This window comes from Brassica rapa, chromosome A06, assembly GCF_000309985.2.
Source record: "Brassica rapa cultivar Chiifu-401-42 chromosome A06, CAAS_Brap_v3.01, whole genome shotgun sequence".
Taxonomy (NCBI): domain Eukaryota; kingdom Viridiplantae; phylum Streptophyta; class Magnoliopsida; order Brassicales; family Brassicaceae; genus Brassica; species Brassica rapa.
The window spans coordinates 2985277-3012434 of record NC_024800.2 but is presented as its reverse complement, the minus strand read 5'-3'; the positions used below and the strand labels follow the sequence as shown (position 1 = coordinate 3012434).

The following is a 27158-nucleotide window of genomic DNA, read 5'->3' as shown; positions in this document are numbered from 1 at the left end:
CTTATGTTCAAAGCATCTCTCAGGTAACTCTCATGGTATATCAAGTTCTTGCCGTGTACATTAAGTCAGATTGCATACATTTTCTTACACTCGTTTTGGAGAACATCTGTATCCGTAAGCTGAGGAATCCCCCAAGAACCAGATTTACTGTTGTTGATGGAGGATCTTCTTATGTTTCTCGCATTGGCGGCTTCAATCTTGTGCTGTATAATCCAGTAGCACATGGTCCCTAACGTAGTGATCATGATAGTCGCACCAATAGCAGTCACCCAAATAGCTAGCCACTTCTCTTCTTCACCAACGACAACAAACGACAGAGCCAAAAAGGCAACAGAGATAAGAACGCAGGCGAGCCACATGAGTTTGTTTATCACAGCCATCATCTGCTTCTTGGCCTTGCTCTCTATCACCACCACCGACGTCTGAACCACCACAACTGCTAATGAGATGAAGAGTGCGATGGAGTCAAAGATGAAGAAGATTATGAACGGGGTCGTTGATGCAATGTTGGCTTCTCCTAGTGAATGCCCATCTGGAAGATTAGTTATGTCTTCTACGTACTGCCCCGGGACAGTGAAGATAGCTGCAAAGGCAACCGTAGCTATCAGCACGGCCACAACAGTGGTTGAGTTGATCGCGTTGTTGAGACCTTCCGTGTGCATTTTGTTGAGCTGTTTTGCGATTCCTTGAACGCGTCTTCTCGTCTGGCGCGTGTGCTCAAGTTGATTATGAACCTCATGCTTGATATCGCTTACTGTCTGTTTCAGCTCCCTAGCAGGGTTAGCCCCTGAGGGCTTAATGGTCTTGGCGCTGGGGACGCCGTGCTTCTGTAATATAAGAGCCACCTCTGGGTTCCCAACCTTCTCCGCTGTGTCGAGCGCCGTTTCTCCCGTTCTGTTAACAGCTTTTGTGTCCGTTATGTTGTTGTCTAGCAGCAGCTTAACGATCTGTGATCTTCCTTTTCTAGCTGCGATGTGCAACGCCGTGTTTCCCTTTGTGTCTGCTATGTTTATAGAGGATCTATCCGCTTTGATAAGCTCCTCTACGACCTCGACGTTTGTTCCTTTAGCTGCCATGTGAAGCGCTGTTTGGCCTTTCTTGTCCATCCTGATTGCAATCGCTGGCTCTGATGCTAATAGAGCCTTGACGACCTTCACGTGCCCGTTCCTTGACGCAGAGTGGAGTGCGGTCTTACCGTTGCTCTTGGCGATTCCCGCTAGGCTGCTTCCTAGTTCCAGTAGAAAGTTTACAACATCCGTGTGTCCTTGCGTTGCAGCTGTGTGCAGTGCCGTTGTGTTCAACAAATCCACCGTCATGGCTAGCTCCGAGTGAGCCTCTGCTAAAACCTTCAACACATCTGTAAAAAGTCCACAAAATGTTAATAATCCTTAAGACCTGTTTTAGTGGTGAGTTTTTGAAAAGTGTTTGTGTGTGTTACACGTTACCGAGATCTCCTTGCTTGGCAGCAATGTGGAAAGCATCGAATCCGTTCCTTGCTTTGATCTCAACGAGAGAAAGATCGTAGCGTTTGATCATCTCTTTAACAATCTCAACATCACCATACTCTGCTGCAACGTAGAGTGCGGTCTCACCTGATTGGTTCTGTTTCCCCAACAGCTCATTCAACTGAGGCTCTCTGGTTTTTGTAAGAATCTCAACTACTTCGTCCTTGTTTCCACGTCTCACAGCTGAATGGAGCAGTGTGTCTTCGCGTTTTCCGGTCAGCTGTTTCGCCATTTTCTTCTTTGGCACGGTGTCTTCTTCCCCTTCCATTTTTTGCTGTTGATGCAGCCACGAGGCTAAAAACTGCAAACACCAAAGACAGAAGAAGTTTGGTGGTCGTGTGAAGGTTAAGAAGGACTTGATCCAAAAGTAAAATGATTTTAAGACGAAGAAAGAGAGAGGATGAAGTGGAAGAAACAAGAAGATCAGTAAAGGTTTTATAAGAAATGAAAAGTTTTTTGGACATAGGCACATGTAAAGCAATGGAAATCACTTTTCTATGTGACTCGACTGACCAATAGAAGAAAACGAATCTAATTACAAAAAATTATTTGTGTTAACTTTCTTGAAAGAGAGTGATCATGACACCCTTTTGTACATTTGTATATTATTCTAGGAACACAACTTTTACTTATTTTAATTTTTGTTTGATTTTAAAAAGATACCAAGTAAAGTAGATTCTTTTCTTAGCTTAGATGTAAGTTCGTTTCTATATTAGAGTGGTTTGGCGAATATAAAATTAAAGTTAACACGTTTTTTTCTTCTTCTTTTTGTTAACAACAAGTAATATTAGAAGACGCCTTTAAATTGGATGGTTATAATACAATGACGGTACCACGACAAAACACTAAAGTAAATGTTTTGTACAAAATAAGAACTGTTTGTGCTAGTTGGTTTATCACTCGTTGATATTGGAAATGCTTGGCTTTTCCGCCCTTCTGTGCGCTTTACTTTATGCATGTGTTACATGACTCGAAATACATGAGCCTCTGAACATATTTTATTTGCGGTTGCGACCAGGTAAGGCATTATTACTTACGTGGTGTGTTCATATCACAAATTTCGTGTAAAACGATTAATAGTTATTACTAGTATTAATATACATGCAGTCTATGTCTACTTTGTCATGAATAACGAAGAAGTAGGTGATGATATGAAAAACGTATGTCTTGGTATGTAGGTAACACCATGAACTCACTTTTGAATTGGTTTTAAACTAAGAGCATCAGCATTAGTGAACCCCATGGAAGGGGTTCACAAAGTATTTTTTTATTATTATTTTTCTTTGTTTGATTTTTGTTTTGTTTTTTTTTTAAAAATTAATTAATCGGACCAATCGCGGGCCGCCACGTGTCGTGGGGCCTGCACTACAGTGATGATCGGGTTCAGTGCAGTGAACTCCCAAGAGACAGGTTCATTGCTTTTGTTTATTTTAATATTTTTTTTTTTCGAAAACTGTGTGCGGATGCTCTAAGGAATTGGTGAATACACGTATATCTTCAATCTTCTGGATTATATACAAGCTTGACACTAACTTACCACATATAATGAACTCATTAACCATTCATACAATCTAAATGAAGCTTTGGCACTTGACAGTCACTAGCTTAATTATATAATTCTCCAATATGTGAAAATATTAAGAACACCCATTTTGCAAAGTAGACGATACGATTTCTTGGCCTGAATATATGCTTGAGATATTCTAAATATCTGTTGTTAGCAGCAACAATGGCATGATAAGCAATCGACTTAACATAAGAATAAACTGAGGAGCAATGGTGATATTAATACACGCAGCATCGAATTGAGTTTTTATTGTTAAAACTACTCATAAAAAAACTTCGCATGTTTTTCACTAATTCGTTCAAAAGCTCCAGTGCAGGAGTTTCATTAATAATACTACAACTAGCATTAAATTTTGAAACATGGATACCAAGTCTTCGACCAGTATATATTGGTGTAATGGAGTCTACCACAACCAGAAGTAATAAATTGAATTGGTGCAATAAATATAAATTCATCACTTGAGAAATAATTGACAATTAAGTTTTAGATGAATGTCACAACGGAACAGCTTCTTTTACGAATAAAATACCTGCAAGTAGGCACAATTAATTTCATTTCAACCACTTAGGTATGTCTGCCTTTATATTATTCGAGCTTATACATAAGATCTTACACTTCTTCAAAGTCTCTCTTATTTACGTAGCCTACTCTTCTACTAACTCTGAAAACTTTCATAGTAACCATCATGTAGCCTTTGCACACAAAAAAAAGAACCATCATGTTATATAATATTCACATAGCTATAATATAATATTACAAATGTTGTTACAACCAATAGACATGCATGGTGAACGATATGTTTTACCGATCCCTTCTACTGCTTCAAGTGTGGTTTATTCTACAACGAATATATATGGCAGATATTTCAAGTGATTCCAATATTTTATTTATATTTTGTGAATCTGGTTGAGAATATATGGGACCAGAATCGGGTGGTGAACGCAAATGCGGATTGAATGCGTTCACACCAAACAGTCTTTTTGAACCTTCCCCCCCCCCAGAAATTATAGTTATTTCCTAATGCTGACACAAAAATATACAAATAGCCCTCATGCAGAGAACAAGGCCAGTATCCATAATCATGAAAAGAAGATTAAATATTATTTTTAATATAAATTTCCAAACAATGTTTATACATTATTTACTTAGTTTATCATTAAAAGAAAAGATTTGACTTCAAATTGATTTGTTGAAAAAATATATGCCGTATAATTACTGAAAGATGAGTAAAATACAGTACAAGAAGTTAGCATAAAAAGACAGACAAGAATCTAATCTATTAAAAGAGAAGTATAAATTGAGATTAACTCTTAAACTTACACAATATTTACAGCTTAATGCCATTGAAATAATTAAATGAACCTACTTTTAAGTAATCTTTGTCTTTTCTAAAATTAATGAAGTAATAATTACTCCTAATTTTATGCTTTCCATGTCTTTTTAAAAATTAATAAAACATTTCCTAAATTAAATTCACAATCAATTAAATGTAAATATTTTAACTTATCTATATCATATTAATATTATAAACATTCATGAATATCAATAATATACACAAAATATTTATGTAACAATATAAATTACATTTTTGTCTCATTCTCTCTCACAATTCACGTTACTCTTCTTTTTTCTTGGAACAAATTCTACTTCTTACCAATATAAATATATTACATGCACCATTATAATTATTTACAAACTTACCATGTATATAAAATAATTTATTAGACATTCTCATAAAATTTTGATCCACAAAAAAACCAAAATAAAATATTTGAATAGATGCAAGGATCATATTCAAAAAATGGTAGTAATACAATTGACAGTTTACAAGATAAAATAAAATTTAAAAATGTAAACTATAAAATTATTATGATTAGAAATTTTATTAAATAATTATTTAACACAGGTAAAATTTTAAAATACATATTATCACTTAGACAAAATAAATATTTATTTACAAAAATAAAAGCAAACATCTGCAAAGTCGTGGTTTAAATGTACATAAATTTAAACTCATTTATAATTTCTTATCAGTTACATCAAATTTATATTTTCAATCTTAATTTGTATATGTTCCAAATTTCATAGAATTTTAACAATCATTTTATTTTCTTACAAATATTATAACTAATGTTTCATTTATAAATATCATAATAATTCATAATTGTCTATTATTATACTTTTTATTTAAAAAAATTGTTAGCTATATATCTTAGACATGGATATTATTATATAAATGTTAGATTTTTTATATAATACCTAATACCGGTGATACATTTTACGCTAAAATATAAAATTAAGTACAAATATAACATTTACATTTAAAAATATAACTACATTAACAAATAACACAAATTAAATACTCGCGCGGTCGCGCGGGTCAAGGTCTAGTGTCATATTATAACAGCTAACGTTTGAAAAAAAACAACTACTAAAGTTGGAGTACCATACATGTGTGTGACAACTGATAACAAGCTTTATTTACTCCCTGTTTCTAAATGTAGAATGTTTTAAAAAATTTGATATTTTAATATATAAGATGTTTCAGATTAGATAATTTCTATTAAAACTTGTGTAGCCAATTATATTTAGTAATTATTGGTTAAATAATATTAATTTATAATTTTAATGAAATTTACTAGATAATTTTTTTTAATATATGTGTGTTTTACCTAAAGATCTTCGATTTAGGAACGGCTTCCTAAAGCGAATAATACAGAGAAGACATATATATATATATTTTTTTTTAACTAAATGTCCTAATAGCTTACAATTTTTAAGAAGTTGACACTACAATATGATGCTTTCTTATTGTATTACTGTTCACCAAATGAATACAGTAAATACCTTATTACACTGAAAACTTGTAAAAACAAAAAAAAAAGGTATGAGACAGCTATACCACAATTTCTTTGTCATCCAATTTGAAAAGAAAAAAAAAAAATCGTAACCAAACATAATCCAAATAATTTTAAAAATAGAAAAAGAATGACACAAGTCACCTTTGTTTCAGATTTACGGTTTAAAATAATTGTATGTCTTTAAATTACTACAAGAAAAACACTGTCACATAGTTTCTTCACGTACGGAACTTGAACGTATCAGCATCTTCTTCTTCACGAATCCAACCATACTTCTCAAGAAAAGGATTCAACAACGACTTTGGTGGGTACTGATCAATGCAATGGTTCCACACATTCCCTAAACATTCTCCAACGCTAAGATCTCTCACAACTTCCCAAACGCAGCTATTACACTTGAAACCAGCACCAAAGCTTATCATGAACACTCTATCTCCTCTCTTCAGCCTCTTCTTCGCTTCCATGTACCCCAAAACATACCACAAGCTACTCGCTGACGTGTTCCCAAACCGGTGTAGCGTCATCCTCGCCGGTTCAAGATCGTACTCGGTTAAGTCAAGACTATAACCAATCGCGTCGATAACCGCTTTGCCTCCCGTGTGAATGCAAAAATGGTCAATACCGGTTTTGAAGTTAATCCCCGCCTTTGGAGCTGCTTGAGCCACGTTGGACGTGGAGCCTTTGCTAGGGCTTCTACGAAGCTTCTTGAGAAGGAGAGACAGCATAAACCTAAAGAGCACCGTCACGGGAAGAATCTTGGGAGTGATGACTTTGAGGTTGTCCACGAAAGCACGAGTGGCTGCCTTTGGAAGAGTCTTGTCTAAGTGGATACCGACACGTCCCAGCTCGTCTTCTTTTTGGACGCACGCGTTGAATGAATCCTCTCTGGCTCCATGGTGCGTTCTCACCAAACACTTCAGCTTAAACATTGCTCTGGGGCTTAGACATCGCTTGTTGGTCAAAAGAACCGCGCAGCCACCGGACCGGAACAAGCAGTTAGCAAGAATCATAGACCGGTTGTTTCCGCTGTACCAGTTAGGACTAAGCGACTCGGACGTTACAACGAGAGCAAGCTTGTTCTTGTACGTTTTGAAAATGTTTTTAACAATATCTACCGATATGACACTCGCGCTACATCCCATCGCTGTTAAGTTGAAAACCTTCACGTCTTCTCTCATTTTGTAATGGTTAATGATTCTTGCGGATAGAGAAGGTGTTGAGTTGAGCATGGAGACGTTGACCACGAGTACGTCGATGTCCTTAGGTTTGAGTTTGTTTCTCTTTAGGAGTTGCTCGATTGTGTCAATGTAAAACTCTTCCATCTCCGAGAGAGCGTCTTGTATGGTAGGAGACTCTTCACGTCCTTCAAAGTAGATACATGGTGCGTAGGTTTGCTCTCCGATACCTGAACTAACAATGGCTTTGAGGAGGAACTTAAACTCGTTGAGTCTAAGGTGTTTGTTTCGACGGATGATCTCACCGCTGATTTGAGTACTCAGCATACGATCATCTGAAGGTTTGTGGCATTGATAGTCCAAGATGTAGCAGTTTTGATCTCTTTTGGAATCTATGTGTTTCCAGATCTTGAAGATTAGGTAAAGAATGAGAAGAGAAGAGAGGATACAGAGAATATCCATTTAAAAAAAAAGAAAAAGAAACTCTGGGTTAAAGAAGAAGTAGTGTATTTAAAACTGCATGAAGATGTTAGCCAAGATTGTTGTGGGGATATATAAGAGGACAATGAAACAGGAAAAGACAGGTCTCGTTTATTGACAACTCATGCTGTCCAAAAAGAGTCAATGCCATTGGTGTGGGGTACAGTTTAATTTGAAAAGTTTACTGACAAGCACAGACTGGTGCTGAGAAAATTGATAACAATAAGGTGGCACATTGATGTGGATGTACAAAGTGGACGATGGACTTCACATGTTCTGTCTATTTAATTATTTATTAAATTTTCATACGTACAGTCTAGTATATGTAGAACATATATGCCAATCCACAAGCTGGCCATATATTTTGTATCACATAGTTGACTTAGTGAATCCAAGGTTACACAAAAGATTAGATTCTAGAACTCTGAGTATTTACATACGATGTGGTATTGTTAACTAAGGGAGAATGGTCCATCTTTGCGAGTTACACTCGTACGTGACCGTGTCTTGTAGCACGTACTATGAAATCATGTGAATCGTAAAATCACTTGTTCAGTCAAACACAGCTTCTGGACTAATATAAGACTTTAGTTTTAGTTGCCAATACTCGGAGAAGCAAAAGATAGAAGTACATTGTTTATGGTTGAAATCTTGAACAATGTCATGATATTGATGGTACATTGATGTGGATGTAATATTATATACAAATCCAGTGGAGAAAAACTTTGTCTGACTTTTCAAGCCATCATATATATACTTTTCTATGATTTTTTTTTTAAATTACAAAGTAACTTCCATAATAAGAAAACCCTAAAGTATCTGATTACACGTAATTTCAACTGAAAGTATAGAAAATTCTATAATATAGTTACATAAATACCACAATTTTTTAATTTTATATTGTATTGGTTTTATATAAAAATGTTGAGGTTGTAGATGAAAGAGCAATAAATAGAATTGGGTGAGCTGTGAGTATGAAGAAGGTTTAGGAAATCATGAACTTTTAGGATACAAGTGAGAGTGTTGTGAAAAAAAAAATGTGAGAGTGTTGTGAGTCGACAAGCTTATCTCAACCTCCAACAACTTAATTACGTCAACTCTCCCTTTACTACAAAGCCATCATCCAACGCTTACTCACACCATTTGCGTGTACATACGTCCTTTCCTTTTATAACTGATAAACCAATTCACATTCAAAACCATCTCCTCTTTTAGTTACGCAACTACGTAAGGAAGGTTATTGTAATTTTGGTATGGGAAAAGTTTGACTCATTCAACAAACAATCTAGCATCCAATAATAGTTGAATCTTAATCTTCTAAAATATCTTACAAAACAATATATAACCGTTTATGTAGTAGACACATTACGCTGTCAATAGCGATCACGCGTTTACTTTTGTGATAGCATTAAGAGTAGTCTAGCTAGACGCTATTACTAATAATGGTGAATTTAATGTTTGCCGCTGTTTTTAGTTTGTTGGTCATTTCATTATCATTTACTAGTACTTAAGTTTGATTTTTCTTGAGTTTATCCAAAGAAACTAAAACTGCCAATTCGATTTTTATTAAGAAAATGGACAGATGAAAACTTTAAATAATTGATCAACCTTGAAAGTTAAGGTTCTGATGGGTGGAATTAGATAATACTCACATAAACATAAGTCTCCTTTTATTAAGAAAATGGAATGATAATACTCACAGAAACATCGTAACTAAATCATGTTCTGATGGGAGGAATTAGATAGACAGTGAGACAATGTTTTAATGCAGGCAAACCGTGGACAAAGAAGACATAAACTATGGTTCTATAAAGATAGCACGTTATCCTATAACCCTTGACTTGAATCACTTTTTATAAATGACATATCTGAAAATGTATGACTACGGCAGATACATCGAACAAACTGGTATATACCTCATATGTTTGCATACGGAATATTAAGATAAATTGATCTGTAAAGACTTATTCAACTAACTAGTTTACTTCCCAACCACAATTCCTTTTTATTTGTTATCTAGAGTAACTCTATTGTTGTGGGCGAATGATTGAAATATATTTGTCGGTCAACTATCATTATCTACAGTATATTTTCAAATTAAAATACTAAATATATTTACCTATTTTTACTAAATTAATATTGTTTTTCCATTGATTATTGGTTTAATTATAATTACTTCCAAAAGTTTAAGAAATATTTATTGACTTAGCAAGAAACTTTTCAGAAACTTTTCAGAAACTAAAAATATGTTAAAACCAGAATTTGCTCTACGGTTGTGATAGCTTCCAACTGCAATGAAAACCGTTAGTGTAGCTTATAAAATGGTAAACATCACAAAATAAAAGTATTAGCCTTTACTGAATTCATACAAACACATACGTTCTCATTTGTTGCAGCCTTGCAGGGTTGGCCCAGATATTTTGAACGCCTAAATCAAAATTTAAATTTAGGACCCAAATGTAATGTTTTTTCTCAATATTAATGTTGTGTGATAAATAATGTTTTATAACATTACAAGATTTTCTTAAAAAAATGTAATAAATAAATATAATTACAGCTGATAATTGTTACAATATTTATTTATTCCGATTTGAAGCCTAACGCTGATATTTCATGGGCTTTATTTTGCCCAGAATCAGGTCATGATTCGTTGACAATTTGAATATCATTTCTACATTATTCACAACACAGTGATTTGGACTTTTACATTGAGCAATATCCGGATCCAAAGACGTTTTAGTTTGTGGATACGGGCACGGATCCTCTCAAGCCGATATACAAGTCGGATATGTAACCATTGAGATCTTCAGGGGTAAATCTGACAATATCCGAAGATCCGACCGGATACTTCTTATAGAAACCCGTATACCCGCCCATGAGCTTACTCGCTATAGACGCTTTGATCTCGTCTCTCAATTTCGGGTCGGGTACGACCCAATTCTTATGCTTCTTGTACGTCTCCTCAAACGCCTTGTTGAACCGTCTCAAAGCCTCCTCCGCTTTCGCCGCCGCCGTCGAAACCCCCGGGAGCGACGCGATCACATCTCCCCAGGCCATTTTCTCGTACTTCTCGAGGTACTGAGTCACCTTAACCTCGTGATTCGCCACCCAGTCGTCTCCCAGAACGACCTTGAGGTTCGACGTACGCACCTTGATCAAGACATAGTGGAGGTTGTTGGCGAGGAAGAGATACGAGAGCGCCGTGTCGCTGTAGAGACGAGATTTGGCGTCGATTTTGCAGAGCAAGACGAGTATCAGCCACGCGAGCCTCGCTGCCATCGGAGAGCCAGCGTTTTCTGGATTCTCTTCGTTGTTGTTGTTATTATAGTAATCCTCCGGTAAAGGCAACGAGGACTCCTTATCCTTGATAATGGCGGTGAGCGAGTCGCTGTAATCCGCGAGGAAGACGATGAAGTTCATCACGTACCTCGTGAGCTGATGGACTCCCCCACATGGAATCGGCGATTTGGAAGACTCTTTCGTGATCGACGATTGGAACTCGATCATCATCGCGTTCACCGACTCTCCGAGCTTCTCTAGAGATTCAGCCGCCTGCGTTCGCACGCAGGCGGTTGAATCGTAGCTGAAGATCTGCTCAATTTGGGGAATAACATGCAAGATCGTCTGGTAAACGTCGAGCGTTGGGAAGATTTTCTCTGCTGTCTTCTTGCATTTTGCGACGGTTATGGGGAAGATAAAGAGTTTCAACGCGCTCTGCAGCGTAATCTCGACGAAGGTAGACTCAGCGATGGAGACGGATGAGGAAGAGGAGGATGTGGAGAAGATTCGATCGCAGAGGATTCGTTCTCCGTTAAACAGTGTGACGAATGCTACATTAGCAAGCCTCACCCAACCTTTGATCTTCTTCTCGAGAATCTCCCATTCTAGTTTCTGCATCTGCGCAGATGTTAACTTCTCGAATCCTAGGTTAGACAAGGCCTCGACGATCATCTTTCTTCTAAGTTTCTTATAAATCTTAACACAATCTTTCTCGTAACCGGATGAGATCATGCAGTTCGTTATCATCTTCAAATCCTCGATAGCATCAGCATCTCCTTCTACATTCTCGTTACTAGACAAACTAGAGATAGATTCTGAATCAAAAAATCGGCGGTTCGATTTCAAAACGCGATAAAACTCCTTCTCCAAATACTTCATAGCCGTCTGCATCAGATCACGTGCTTGAGAAAGCTTAGCAGAGTCCGGATTCACCAAACCGGCGCTCTGTATAGCGTAATGTAACTTGGCCAGGACGTCGAGGAAGCGTCTTCCTTCTCCGCGGTTCTCCGCGGAGAAAAGGGAAGAGAGGCTGCAGGAAGTGGAAGAAGAATCGTAGAGGTGTGGTGAGACCCATTGGCTTACAAAAGCATCAGCTGCCTCGACAGTATCACCGATCAGAGAGTCGGAGAAGCCGCCTTGCTGTGGAAGAGGCTTAGGTGATTTTGAAAACGCAGAAGGTTTTAAGAGAACCATTTGTTTCTAATCTTGAAGATAATAATTGGTCGCACGGTATGGGGTTATTTATTTGAAACCTTTGTTTTGTTTGTTTTGGCGGGTAAAGCTTGCCTTGTTGGAGCCGTTAGTTCAGTTCCACTCGGTCGTAATGTCCACGCTGGTCTTCCCTCTTTTTCTTCCTTTTTTTGTTTTAATTCAAAAATAGTTAACTCCTAATTAAAGATGATTTGTTGCCATACTAATAGGTTGTTACATATTAAGATGACAAATATGAAAGAGCGCAACAAACTTCAGTAATAGAGGACAAGAAAGAAAAAAAAACTAGTAAGAAAGATAAACGGTACACTCCAGAACTGTCTCTAGCCCATCTGTGAACTGGTGCGGCTGCTGTGTGTTCCCGGTGCCACCTGTAAATGTTTTGACAATGGCGTAGCCTCTGGCATTCACATACTTCCCTGTACCACCCATAACACCAAGATGAGACTCTGATGCAGCCGTTCTATGTACACTGAAGAAACTTATGCTATCTTCATAACCACCACTCTCAAACATGGCCGTGAAAGCCATTGTCTGGCTGGTTCCATCCACGGCGCTGGCCACATAGAAGCCCTGGGCTTTGCCAAGCAGACCTGACCCGAGTTCATGCCCTTCGGTTAGCTCGTTGTCCATCACCGTCATTGTTCCAAACATGAGCATCTGGAGAGACGAACCCGATGGGAGCTGACCACCGTTGGCCACGGGGAGACCGTTCAAGAGGTTGTTACCGTCGTTCTGTAGAATGCTGGAAGTGGTTCCGCCCAGCCCGATGAGTAGAGGGACGTTGTTGTTAGTTAGGATCCCGTTGTTATTGTTTGATGGAATGCCGTTGTTGACAGGGAGGTTTGCGCCATTGGGCTTGGCAAATGGAAGTTGGCCACTGAGAGCTGGGTTTGCAACGACTCCAGTCACAGCTCTGGCTGTCGGATTTGAGCCACCGAGTATGTCGTGCATAAAGAAAACCAGAGTGTGGTCGGGAACTGAACCACCCGTGTGGCACCTGAACCAACAGTCGGCGAAGGCCCTGCACCAGCACCAGGCAAAGGACCAGAACTAGCAACCGGAAAAGAACCAGAACCGGTGGTTGGTAGAGAACCAGTGCCAGTAGTGGGCAAGGGACCTGAACTGGCAACCGGTAAAGAACCAGAACCAGTGGTTGGTAGAGGTCCGGAGCCAGTTAAAGTAGTCAAGGAACCATCTGAGGCTAGACCAGTACCTGAAGTGATACCAGTTGCAGGCCCTGAACTAGCACTGGCGAAGGAGCCTGAACCAGTAGTTGGTAATGGACTAGGACTTGTGGTAGGCATAGGGACTAATCCAAGATCTTCTTCTTCATTAAGAAGACGAGCGGCCGAGACAAAAGCCATGGCAAGAGCTAAAACCAAGACGAAGAGTATCTTGCAGCCTGTCATTGACAAGGAAAAATATCAGAGACTAAGACTATTAATTTGAATTTGAGCTGAATTGTTTCTACTTTTCTGGACTGATTCAGAACGAGCTTATATAAATGAAATGAAGCCAAATTCTTGATGGAAAAAGATGGAGTTGATGAAGCAGAGTATGTGATAACTTTTCCATTATGTGGTGGTTTGGTTTAGAGCAGGAAAAAACATAAAAAAGATGAAACAAACCCAAAAAAAAAATCAGCTATAATTTCACCACAAGATCTTGAAATTTACTAGAAGTCTTACTGCATGAATTAGCAAAAAAAATTAAAATTTCAAGTCTAAAAGTAATAAGTTAAGCCTGCATTTTTTTTCTGAGGAAGGAAATTAAACTCATCCACCCTATTCTATTTCAAATCAGGAATAAACAAGTATGAGAATTTCACCTTTAAGAGGTCATTGGTTAGGTAGAAATCACTTCTAACAAAGCTTCACAACAAAACCCTCCATCCTTAATACAGAGATCACAGAGTAGACTTTCCCAAGCACTAGACACAAAGCTTAAATTTTTCTTTCCAATCACCTCTAACACAAAGCAAGCATGATCCAAGTTATGACTCATTTAACCAGCCCATCAACCAAACACACAAGCGTTGCAGGTGTGGGAGAGTGTCTGCTTGCTGCAAGCATTGGATTCAAAATAGTCAACCATCATACGGTATGTAGCTGCATTTGGCTCACAACTTTTCATCTCCATTTCCTTCAGTGTCCTGTACCCCCTCAGGGGCCTCTACCTTCGCTACAAAGATGATTAACCATAATGTTATAGATCATAACATCTGGTTTTATCACTACGGTAGGTTGCACTTCCCTCTCGAGCATTTCATTGAACATTTTGCATGCATCTTTCCAGACGCATTTATCAAAACACCCTTTGATCAATACATTGAAGGACACCAAGTTCAGACGCAAAAAACATATCCTCTGCTCCGTCGAAAAAAGCTTTTAGCCTTCTCCAACTAGCTAGTAAGATTTCATATATTCAATTTTATTTTTCCAAAATATTTACTGATGTCCTTTCTGTTTAAATGTGAAAAAATCACAATAACTACTGATTCTTTTTTTTCAAACAATTTTATTTAAAAGTAAGTTTTGAACATTATCAAAAGTATAATTATTTTTTCATATCAAATCTAAGAGCACTGTTAAAAGTGAGATATTTCTTTGAGTATCTTGCAAATATACTAATATTTTATTATAAATTAATAAGCTACAAGTTAATGTTGTTAAAAAAATGTTAATTAATGGAAAAATCTAAATTAATATAAATTTTGACAAGTGTAATATGAGTCTATGTGTTTTTAAAATATCTCATGGATTATATATCATTTCTTTTTTTGTTTATTTTAATTTTTTACTATTTAGATATCTATTTAGATATCATAGATGCAGATGTTCTAATATATACATGTGCATCAATAATTTTAGTTTTATCATAGATAAATACCTTTCCATTTTTCTTGTTTAAATATTTTCAGTTAATATATATGAATTAATGCAAATCTGATATATTATATTAATGTAGTTTTCTTTTAAATAAATTGCTAACATCTCTGATATATTATCAAAATAAAATGTGTGTGAGTGTGGATTCCTTCAAAAATTAATTAAAAATGACAGAAATAAATCATGTTATTGCAAACTTTAATCCAATCTTCACCTATATAATAGCTTGACCATCAACACCTCAAAATCAACATCTCAAACATTTTTTAAGAAATCAAAAATTACTTAGAACTAGTTCAAAAAGAGTCACTAAGGTTACAAAACATGAAGTTCACAGGAGCGATATGCATTTCATTTGTGATAGCCCTTGTGTCGTCTTTGGCTTGGACCGACGCAACCGTGGAAGAGGGGATAAAAGTGGCATGCGTCCCGGCAGAACTTAAACCATGCACGCCAGCAGGACTAACCGGAAGTAATCCATCGACAGAATGTTGCGGAAAACTGAAAGAACAAGAGTCGTGTCTCTGTAGTTACATGAAAAATCCAGCATTTGGTCATTGTTTTAAAACCCCAAATGCTCACAAGGTCATAGCAGCTTGTAGTGTAGCTTATCCTGCTTGTTGAGTTTCGAGTATTTATAAAATAATTATATAATGTATATGTTACATTATCAAAATCTTATGTAATAATATTGTTCACTGAAAGCTTCATTGTATCATGATCTTAACCTGATTCAATAATCTAATTTAGTATTCGCTTTCTTGATCGGTTTAAATTATATTGTCAATACTCAAAAAGGGTCATGCACGCATACTAAACCCAACATATTCCATCATGAGGATTGAGGAGGGTATGGCCGTATGGGCATGAAGTTTTGAATCCGTTAAGTGGCGGGGTCGTATGAGTTAATCTACAGTAGATTATGAACTTAGCCATTTATAAATAAATATATTTCGATAGTTGGCAAAATATGAATTATATTAACTTTATTGTTGCGAATCGTTCTTACTGTGTTCACTGATTAGATTCAATATGACGTATGTGTGTTATGCGATTGTTAACTAAATGCAAGAAGATTTGTTTGCCCAGTTCGCTTACGCTACATCTGGGGGGAGGCTCTTGCTCCCAATCCACTAAGCTTGATTGCAGTTTACAATACAAGACTTATACAAGATTCTATCAACGCTAATCTCGAATCTTGTTGTTTCAGGATACCTATCTTCTGCAGATGGAGATGAGAGCTCAACGTCAGCACTGGATCGCACCACTGCAACACAGCACTCTGTTCTTGACTCGCCGGAGAAGACGATCTGAAACTCTCTCTGCTTTAGCTCAAAAACGGAGACGATGATGAGTTTGTTACAACGCGTAACAAACTAGAACGACAGTGTCTTATATACTCTCTGGGGTTTGGGCTAGCTTTCAACATTCCCGGCCCAATTCTCTTCTAGGCCCAACCAGAGCTGAACGGGTTTATACACTAAAGCCCACAATTCTCCACCTTGTATGAAGCCGACACAGCTCACTTCAGACAGCATCACTCAACCCTAACGAGAAACTCTGCCGGAATATCTTCTCACCTTCTCTTTCAACTAGCTCCTCCGTCTCTCTAACTTTCCGGTAACCTTATCCGACGAAAGTCATCGGAAAACGGTCCACCTTAAAGATAACCTCATTCAGAACTCGCTTTACTCCTTTAAAGAAGACCCTCAGAACCTCTCTCAAGAATCCCCAGACCTCAACTCAGAACCACTACGAATCTCTTAATCTGATGTTGACGTTTCCTCTTCTCAAAACAAAAAAAAAAACCGGTCTCTTCTGATCTTGACCTTCACATGCAAGTAAAGACTCTTCCCCCTTCAATGTGTCCACGCTATGAAGATAAAATTCAAAATTCCCTCGAATTTTTCCTGTAGATTACTCAAACCTCACTGACTAACCCCTTCTTCCCTTCCTTCACTGCGAGATAACTACTCGGAGTTTCCCAGCAGTGTTAGAAGCTCCTGTTGCTTACTCGTGTACCTTGACAGACACCAAAGCCTTTTCTAGTGTCTTTCCAGGTATGCTCTTGGTTAGGATATCGGCTAGGTTTAGCGTAGTATGAATCTTCACCACTGAAACACTGCCGTTTGCAACCACATCTCTGATGAAATTGAACTTAGTATGTATATGTTTTGTTCTCTCATGATATCCACCATTTTTCGCCAAAAATATAGCTGACTGAGAATCGCAATTAATCTTGACTGCTCCTTGTTCATAGTCTAGATCTTCACACACTCCTTTCAACCATAAGGCTTCTTTAGCTGCTTCATTAAGGGACATGTACTCTGATTCAGTAGTTGATAAAGCCACGATAGGTTGTAGCCCCGATCTCCAGCTGATAGTATTCCCTCCTACTTGAAACAAATATCCTGTAACTGATCTGCTTCTGTCACGATCAGTTGCATAATCAGCATCGCAAAATCCTTCAACTCTGAATTCACTTCCTTTAGTAAACCATAGACCAAAATCAGTAGTGCCACGTATATATCTCAGAATCCATTTCACTGCCTCCCAGTGCTGTCTTCCCGGATTCCCCATGAATCTGCTTACCACTCCAACAGCGTGAGCTATATCAGGGCGTGTCCCTACCATCGCGTACATTAAGCTACCAACAGCACTAGCATAGGGAATGTTAAACATAAACCTTGCCTCTATCTCCGTTTCTTTCTCATCTAAACTCTTCAATCTGAACTGAGAACCCATAGACGTAGTAACAGCCTTGCAATCGCTCATATTGAAGGTTGAGAGTACCTTACCAAGGTATTTTCCCTGAGATAATTTCAACGTTCCAGCTCTTCTGTCACGTACAATGTCCATTCCCAGAATTCTTGTAGCGGGTCCAAGGTCTTTCATCTCGAATTCACTACTCAGTCTAGCCTTAAGATTTTTAATCACTTCCATGTCCTTAGAGACAACCAGCATATCATCCATGTATAGCAGCAAATATACTCTTGAAATCACTTCTGAACCACTAATGTAGACGCACTGATCATACGGACTCTGTCTAAACCCTTGTTGCTTCATGAATCCATCAAATCTTTTATTCCACTGTCTCGGTGATTGTTTAAGACCGTAGAGAGACTTCTTCAACAAACAAACCATATCTTTCTTTCCTTTAACCTCATATCCTTCTGGCTGTTCCATATAGATTTCTTCATCCAAAGTTCCATTTAAGAAAGCTGTCTTCACATCTAGCTGTTCCAGATATAGGTCTTCTTTAACCACCAAGGACAGAATCAACCTTATCGATACATGCTTCACAACTGGCGCAAACACTTCGTTATAGTCAATTCCTTCCACTTGTGAATAGCCCTTCGCAACCAGTCTAGACTTAAATCTTGGATCTTCAACTCCTGGTATGCCCGGCTTCTTCTTATAAACCCACTTACAGCCTATAACTCTCTTCTTAGTGGGCCTTTCCACTACCTCCCAAGTCTTGTTCCTATCAAGGGAATCCATCTCTTCATCACAAGACAAACCCCACTGGTCTCTCTCTTTAGATCTCATCGCTTCCTGATATGACTTAGGTTCTTCAATCTCAACATCACTTGCCGCGGATAGAGCATAAGCAACAACATCAAAGTCATCATACTTGGATGGTAACTTAGTCTCCCTGCGCTTTCTGTCTCTGGCCAAAATATAGTGATCTAGATCTCCTTCAGCTTCTTCTTCTTGAACTGCTGTTTCAACTTCTGATTCTGAAACTTCTCCACCTGAAACTGAACTCTCTACTTGAACCACACTTTCTGAAGTAGAAGCTTCTGAATCATGAAGACCCTTAAAAGGACCCTTAATCAAATCTGGACTGAAAGACACGCTTTTCTTCTCCTTTTGGACAGTCTTTCCCTTATCAGTGTAGACTGAATCATTCTCAGCACTCTTCACCTCTAATTTTTTCACAGATTCTTTATACACTTCTTCCTCATGAAATATAACGTTTCTGCTAATCGTGCAAATTTCTTCTTCTGGTAACCAAACTCTGAACCCCTTTGTTCCTTGTGGATATCCAACGAAGAAACCCTTTACTGCCCTAGGACTTGTTTTAGCGTTTCTCGTATGAACATAAGCTGCACACCCAAATCTTCTTAAGTGCTTTAATACTGGCTTGTTCCCTGACCACAGTTCTTCTGGAAGCTTGTACTCTATAGCAGAACTCGGGGATCTGTTTACCAAATAAACAGTAGTCGAAGCCGCTTCTGCCCAGAATCTTTCTTCCATACCACTTTCAGCTAACATACACCTCACTCTCTCCATGATGGTACGATTCATTCTCTCCGAGACCCCATTCTGCTGAGGTGTATAGGCACAAGTTCGATGTCTTTTAATCCCAGACACCTTGCAAAAATCATCAAATCTTTTGTTACAGTATTCCAGCCCGTTGTCTGTTCTCAAACACTTTAGTTTCTTTCCTGTCTGAGTCTCTACTTCTGCAATCCACTCCTTAAACTTTTCAAAGGCCTCATCTTTGGTTTTAAGAAAATAGATCCAGACCTTCCTGGAGTAGTCGTCGATAAACGTGATGAAGTATTGCTTTCCTGCCAAACTTGGAACCACTGAAGGAGAACCCCATAGATCTGAATGAACATACTCAAGTACCTCTCTAGATATATGTTTTCCCTTCTTAAAACTTTGCTTATGAGCCTTTCCGAAAACGCAATCTTCGCAGAACCCTATTGTGGCAATATCTTTTGCTTCAAGATATCCTTCTTTAACCAATAAGTCTAGTCCTTTCTGACTTATATGTCCCAATCTTGAATGCCATTTCCTGGTAGTGGTGACTCTAGAGATAGCAGAATGACTCTCCCCTTTCAGAACGGTTCCTTCCAAGTAATACAATCCATCTGCGTACTTACCAGTCAGAACTTCAACTCCATTCTTGAAGAATTTTACCTTGTAATCACCACCCTCATATGTACATCCTGACTTTTCAAGACATCCATATGAGATCAAGTTCCTTCCCATGGTAGGCATAAACTTCACATCTGTTAGAATTACCACTGACCCATCTGGACCTTTTATACGAACTTTACCAACCCCTTCAATCTCACTGAACGTGTTGTTGCCCATCAACACCTTTCCACCATTCACTTGCTCGAGATCAAACAACACCTCTTTGTTTGGAGTGATGTGGAAGCTCGCTCCTGAGTCTAAAACCCATTCATTTCTGGTGTCTTGAATGCTCGCTGTAAGTATCAAAGGCTCCTTCTTTGAACTCTTAGCTGCTGCAACATTCACTGAGCTGGAGTTAAAACCTTTGTTCTTCCCCTTATCTGGACAATCTCTCTTCCAATGATCTTCTTTTCCGCAAACGAAACATCTCTTGTTGTTCTTGTTCGTGTCAGGTTTGGAGTTGTACCTCCCTTTTGACTTAGATCTTCCTCTAAAGAACTTCCTTTCTCTTTTATCAGACCTTCCTCTTTCTCCTACATACAGTCCCTCTGCCTCTGGTTTAGACTTCCCTAAAACGCCTCTTTCTCTTAGTTCAGTCTCCTTAGAGTATGCCGCGGAAATTACATCACTGACTGTAAGTGTATCCTTTCCACTGCCGTACTTCAATGTATGGACTAGTGGCTCATACTTCGGAGGTAATCCAGTAAGGATTTGAATAGCCTGATCTTCGTCTGAGATGTTTATCTCAAGACTCTCCAAATCATTAACCAACTTCAAGAACACATCAAGGTTCTGCTCAATAGACTTCTGCTCATCCATTTTGAAACTTGCAAATCTTTGCTTGAGGTAGATTCGATTAGGGAGAGACTTCGTTTGGTAATCTCTCTCCAACGCCTTCCAAATTCCTAAAGCTGAAGTCTCCTTCATGACTTTCCTTATGATCTGATCACTCAAACTCATCTGAATCAGGCTGCGAACTCTCTTGTCCTTCATAGCCTTTGTAGGCTCAACCTTCACATCAACTTTCTCTTCAGTGTCAGACTCAACCTTTCCAATAGCATCTTCTGAATCAGCCTTTTCCTCTAGTACTGAATCTAGACCTAGAATCTCAAGAGCGCATAACATCTTATGCTTCCATATGCCAAAATCTCCAGATCCATCAAACTTTTCTACTTTAAACCGACCCTGAGTAGGTTCCATCTTCCTTTTTCAGATTGATCAGATCCGATCAAGACGACGGTATAATCTTTCTCAAGATCAGAATCCTCAAATCACATCAACAAGAATCAGCCAGATAAGTTTCGAACCTTACTGAGATCTTCTCTTCCTTGTGTGTTTGCTGATTGATGACGATCTTAACACAGCCTGCGCTCTGATACCACTTGTTGCGAATCGTTCTTACTGTGTTCACTGATTAGATTCAATATGACGTATGTGTGTTATGCGATTGTTAACTAAATGCAAGAAGATTTGTTTGCCCAGTTCGCTTACGCTACATCTGGGGGGAGGTTCTTGCTCCCAATCCACTAAGCTTGATTGCAGTTTACAATACAAGACTTATACAAGATTCTATCAACGCTAATCTCGAATCTTGTTGTTTCAGGATACCTATCTTCTGCAGATGGAGATGAGAGCTCAACGTCAGCACTGGATCGCACCACTGCAACACAGCACTCTGTTCTTGACTCGCCGGAGAAGACGATCTGAAACTCTCTCTGCTTTAGCTCAAAAACGGAGACGATGATGAGTTTATTACAACGCGTAACAAACTAGAACGACAGCGTCTTATATACTCTCTGGGGTTTGGGCTAGCTTTCAACATTCCCGGCCCAATTCTCTTCTAGGCCCAACCAGAGCTGAACGGGTTTATACACTAAAGCCCACATTTATCCCTTAAATATTTAATTGAGGAACATTGGCAAAAGAGTAACCTTTATTTTGCAAAGTTATTTACATGGTGTCATTGATTAGGTGTATACTTTTATGCATTCTCAGCCTAATTATAGAAACACCCTTTAATTACTAGAATAATTACAAAAAAAACCATTGTCTAAAATTTGTTGGCCCGACCAAAATTGTTTACACATTTATGAATCATTTCAATTAATACAAAATGCTATGTAGTGTAATATGTGTAAATTGGCGATTTATCAGATTCGTTGAACTTGTATTGGGTTCGATAGTCACTTCACTGCCGTCTCTCTCTTATACTTTGAACCTAAATTGTACCTACAAAAAATATTTTTCACTTTATAATCCTTAAAATTATTACATATGCATAATTTAACTGGCTGACTGGCATATAACTAATCATGGCCATAATCATTTGACGAATATAACACAACAAAATTGGCATGTTCGCCTATTGTTTCACCTGACTCACCAATCATATATATTCTCAAATTCCTAATTTATGATGTCTGGTGAACGCAGTTGTAGTTCTACTTTTAGCCATTTTCATAATCATTTGATCAACAGTCGGTATTAAAATTGGCATGTCAGCCAAGGTTACTTTGCTAGAACAATCATATAAAACCAGTTATTAATGCTGAATTGCTGACGGATGAATGCTAAAGCAATTTTTAGTTGCAGATACTTCTAATTCTAAATATAGCTATATTTAGTTGATCAAAATAACACAATACACTTCACCAATGTAAGGTATCTAACACATATTGGTTGTATAATCACTGGACGATATGTTGTTTGTGTTTTAAAGTGTATGAATAACATAGAAACCTACTTTTTTGGGTAATATTAATTGTTAGAAAATTTGAATTATTTGCAAGTCTCACTTAAAAGGACTGTTTGAATTAATGTTAAAACTTGGTGTGCAAGCTTATTTGTAAAAAGGCAAATGTTAAAGTTTATGTGCAGGTTCTTATCATAATGATAACTGTATATTGTATATTCAATTTAAATTCGTTTTCTTTGACCAGAAAATTTGTTTTATATTGAAAATTTCCTAATTTGTTATGTCTAATTAAGAAATTATACCGAAAATTCCTCTACATTAAACTTGCGGATATTAGCTAATTTATAAATGTGCCATTGATAAAGCCACAACTACCTCACAATACATTAGAGATATCCATCTCAAAAGTCTCACAACTACCTTAAGCAAAAAAAAAACAGCAGCCTAAAATCACATCATTCAATAAAGTTATGGCTTCGTGCTTCTCCTTTATTTGATACTTTTCGTAGCACATCATTCGTAAATATAGTTTAGATCACTTTTTCTGTGCAAGGCGCGGATCTTAAACCAGTAAAAAATTAAATCTCATAATAAGTATAGACACTTTTCGTCCTTTTGTTTTTGTTTTACTTTCAAAACAACTTAAGATGCAATTAGAAATCAAAGTTATAAGAAACACATGCTAATGTTTAATTTTAAATAACTAAACTAATCCATGAGCTTTTACAAAAAAAAAAAACTAATCATATGAGCTGCCACTGCCACAGACCCAGAGTTCACATGGCCGTTTTAGAAAAGGAAAGAAAAAAAAAGGTTAAGGGAAATATTTGGTAACGCTGTGAATTGTGTGTTTGTGCTCGGCATGTTAACCCATTTTTATCTAAAAATTGTATCATTCGAGGAAGTCCCAGAGGAAGCTCTTTCTACCTTTGATAAACTTCTACTCAAAACCACAAACAACAATTTTGATTTCCTTCTCCTACTGACAGCTTTGACCCTGTTAAAAAATTGAAAAATTAAATAAAGTAAATATACAAAGAGATTCATGTACAAAAATTGCTTGAGATGGATTACAGATCCAACAAAATAAGCAACAGAAAGAAACCTGTTCAAAAACAAAATAAAATAAAATAAAAATAAGATTAAAAAAAAAAAAAAAAAAAACCTGTTCGAAAACAATGTATAGACTCCAATAAATGTTGATAGTGTTCACAGTATTCATCGTAATCTTCATTGGTTTTGTCTGTGAATTTCGAAAAAGTGTTAAACTGATATATAAATATTTAATCACAATTCAATATAAGAGAACTGTAGACAATACTTACACAATGTTCCCATTAAATATTAATGAAATTGACACAATGATTCACCAAATGAACCCTCAAAATTATAGACATTTTGGTGTTTTATTAGGATAGTAGAGCAGAGTAGTGTCAAAAGAAAAAGAATAGAGTAGTGTTGGTGATTGCGAAGAGTAAAAACTTATGGTTATTTAAGTAGTTTCATAAAATCGTTGAGATAGTGAGAATTTGAGCAGTTATAGAGATTGGAGATAGTGGGAAATAAAATCAGATGTATTCATTTCATTTTAAAATATATTTTTGAAAAATAAGATATAAAAATTGTTTATTTGTTTTTTAAAGATACATGTCATTCTCAAAATTATCAATTAAATTCTGTTTTATCGTATAAAAAGAGTCCTCGTCCAACTATATACAGTATTAAAGTTTATATTTACAAAATATTGACATTAGTTGTGAAAAAAAATCATAGTAAGTACAGATTCTTTTTCTTTGGTTGGTTTCACTTTTCCAAAAAAAAATTATTTTAAAGTACATCAAAGATAATAATTAATTTTCAGATCAGATTTATATATTGCTCAAATCTAATATACATGTGCATTGATGATTTTAGTTTTATTATAGATTATTACATTACACCTTCACCTCAGTTATTAAATATTATCAATTAATATATATAATTGCTTGTGAATTTGGATATTTTTTTAGTATGTAGTTTTCTTTTAATAGATTGCTAAAGTGTAACATAATATAAATACTTGTATACATATGTCAATATCTTTTAATTATCGTAATAAATGCTTCAAGATTTAATTAAAAAGACAAACTACACTACCTAAAAAGCCAGCTTATTGTTGCAAACTTTACTCTAGTCCACCTATATAATAGCTTTGCCATTAACACCTCAAAATCATCATCGCAAATATTTTCAAAAAAAAAAAAACTAGATCTAGTTTGAAAGAAGTCACTAAGATTATAAAATTATGAAGTTCACAGGAGCAATATGCATAGCATTTGTGCTCATTTTTGTCTCGTCTTTGGCTCGGACCAATGCGGTCGTGGAAGAGGGGACAAATGGGGTATGCGTCCCGGGAGAACTTAAACCATGCATCCCAGCAGTTCAAACTGGAAGTAAACCGACGACAGAATGTTGCGGAGTACTGAAAAAACAACAATCGTGTCTATGTGGTTACATAAAAGATCCAAGATTTGGTCAGTATGTTAAATCCAAATATGCACACATGGTCTTATCAACTTGTGGTGTACCTTATCCTAAATGTTGAAGTTATAAAAAAATTATAAAATAATTATATAATGTTTTAACATTATCAAATCGTATGAATAATATTGTTCATTGCGTTATGGTTTAACCTGATTCAGTAATCAAATATAGTATTTGATTCAATAACCTTATAATGAATTATGCTAACTCATAACAAGTACATATACTTTTTTCGTCAAAAAAAACAAGCACATATACTTTTCTTCCTTTTCTTTTGTTTTCTTTCCAAACACATGTTAAGATGCAATTAGATTATCTAAGTTATAAGAAAGACATGTTAAGATTTAATTTAAAACACCTAAATAAATACTAAGAGATGCCCGGAATTGTGTGTTTGTGTTCGGACTGTTGATCCATTTTCATCTAAAAGAATGGTATTATTCGAGAAGACTTACAAATAATGAAAATATGTTTTCAAATGTTTTATTTCAATAACAAAGCGTGAAAACCAACATAGAGAATAAGAACCAGTCCAGGATTAAAAAAAAAAAAACAGAAAGAGAAGCAAACCCTAAAAGTCCTAGATTATGAATACTTCCGTGGATCACAATTCACAAGCAAAGGGAAAAAAAAGAGGGAAAAAGCAACGATTGATGACAAAGCTGGTTTTTGTTCTCCTCTCTTCGCCTTCTTCAGTTGGAAGGAGGAAAGATATGGCGTCCGAAGTTCTCCTTAAACGTCGCCTGCAAAACCTCTGGAGACAAACAGATGTCCTCCCAGCCAAATGCGTGAATATCGGACTAGAAACACACAACTTTTAGTTTCTTTTATTTGTATGGTTCAAGAGGAAAGCATAGAAACGAATAGAATCCTTACTCGGGAGCCATTGCTCGGGAGTAGTAGTCACAATGGAGAACCAAGACATGCCCTCGGGATCAGCAATCTTGAAACCACAAAGAACCTTGGAGAAGAGAAGAGAGAACCAGCCTTGGAACAATGCTGGCGTTTAAGATTGTCTTTTTCATTTTTTATTTCACTTTTCCAAAATAATATATATATATATATTCCAAAAGTAACCTTTAAACATGATAAAAGATTATAATTAATTTTCATCTTAGATTTATATAAAAATTAGTATTGTTCAGATCTATATGTACATGTGCATTGATGGTTCTAGTTTTGTTATAGAGTATAATTATTTTTTCATATTAGATTTTATATAAAATTAGTATTGTTCAGATCTAATATGTACATCTGCATTGATTGATTTAGTTTCCTCAGTTAAATATTTTCAATTAATATAATATATATATATATCTACAAAATTGCTTGCAAATTTGTTTTTTTCTTATTATGTAGTTTTATTTTAAATAAATTGCTAAAGTGTAACATAATATAAATACTTGTATACATATGTCAATTATCAAAATAAATGCTTCGAGATTTAAATTATAAAAGACAAACTACACTTAGATAAAAAGCTAGCCTATTCTTTGTTACCAATAAAAAAGCTAGCCTATTCTTGCAAAACGTTACTCTAGTCTCTACATATTTAATAAATCGACCATAACACCTCAAAATCATGAAGCAAACATTTTTCAAGAAATTAACTAGATCCAGTTTGAAAAGAGTCAATAAGGTTATAAAACATGAACTTCACAGGAGCAATATGCATCGCATTTGTGATAGTCCTTGTTTCGTCTTTGGCTCTCACCAATGCAGCCGTGGAAGATGAGAAAGTACTGGCATGCAATCCGAAAGAACTTAACCCATGCAGCCCAGCTGTAAAAACCGGAAGTAAGCCGTCAACAGAGTGTTGCGCAATGCTGAAAAAAGAAGAGCCGTGTCTATGTGGTTACATAAATGATCCAGTTTATGGTCAGTATATTAAATCCAAAAATGCTCATAAAGCCTTCTCGTCTTGTGGTATACCTCCTCTTTCTTGTTGATACTTTATGAAAATAATGAGTTAATGTTAACATCACAAAATCGTATATGATAATATATTTCATTTTGATAAAAAAAAATATACTTCATT

At 36.6% G+C, this 27158-nt stretch overlaps 4 protein-coding genes across 4 annotated transcripts; all 4 read right to left on the bottom strand.

Moving 5' to 3' along the window:
• Nucleotides 1-17: 17 nt before the first annotated feature.
• Nucleotides 18-5610, bottom strand: LOC103871523 (ankyrin repeat-containing protein At5g02620). Its single transcript, XM_009149779.3, has 2 exons — nucleotides 1446-5610; nucleotides 18-1357 (listed from the first exon to the last, which is right to left on the bottom strand). Exons 1-2 carry the CDS (start codon nucleotides 1975-1977, stop codon nucleotides 66-68), a joined length of 1824 nt encoding a protein of 607 aa, XP_009148027.1. The 5' UTR covers nucleotides 1978-5610; the 3' UTR covers nucleotides 18-65.
• A 406-nt stretch (nucleotides 5611-6016) lies between these two features.
• Nucleotides 6017-8828, bottom strand: LOC103871521 (3-ketoacyl-CoA synthase 3). The gene has a single exon (XM_009149775.3). The coding sequence runs from the start codon at nucleotides 7568-7570 to the stop codon at nucleotides 6152-6154; it is 1419 nt and encodes a 472-aa protein (XP_009148023.1). The 5' UTR covers nucleotides 7571-8828; the 3' UTR covers nucleotides 6017-6151.
• A 243-nt stretch (nucleotides 8829-9071) lies between these two features.
• Nucleotides 9072-12114, bottom strand: LOC103871519 (exocyst complex component EXO70H1). Its single transcript, XM_009149773.3, has one exon. The coding sequence runs from the start codon at nucleotides 12059-12061 to the stop codon at nucleotides 10325-10327; it is 1737 nt and encodes a 578-aa protein (XP_009148021.1). The 5' UTR covers nucleotides 12062-12114; the 3' UTR covers nucleotides 9072-10324.
• Nucleotides 12115-12307: 193 nt separating this feature from the next.
• LOC103871520 (dirigent protein 25) lies at nucleotides 12308-26705 on the bottom strand. Its single transcript, XM_033272745.1, is given in 4 exon segments — nucleotides 12308-13071; nucleotides 13074-15954; nucleotides 21787-25920; nucleotides 25997-26705. Coding segments are annotated over 2 exon segments (1125 nt in total). The 5' UTR covers nucleotides 13492-15954; nucleotides 21787-25920; nucleotides 25997-26705; the 3' UTR covers nucleotides 12308-12364.
• Between the last annotated feature and the right edge of the window lie 453 nt (nucleotides 26706-27158).

What these genes read in the sequence shown, in the direction of transcription:
- LOC103871523 (XM_009149779.3), bottom strand. Translation starts at nt 1,977, where the DNA reads ATGTGCCTATGTCCAAAAAACTTTTCATTTCTTATAAAACCTTTACTG. An exon ending in TGCCAAGCAAGGAGATCTCG is followed by an intron (nt 1,358 to 1,445) that starts GTAACGTGTAAC and finishes GACTTTTTACAG; the next exon opens with ATGTGTTGAAGGTTTTAGCA.
- LOC103871521 (XM_009149775.3), bottom strand. Translation starts at nt 7,570, where the DNA reads ATGGATATTCTCTGTATCCTCTCTTCTCTTCTCATTCTTTACCTAATC.
- LOC103871519 (XM_009149773.3), bottom strand. Translation starts at nt 12,061, where the DNA reads ATGGTTCTCTTAAAACCTTCTGCGTTTTCAAAATCACCTAAGCCTCTT.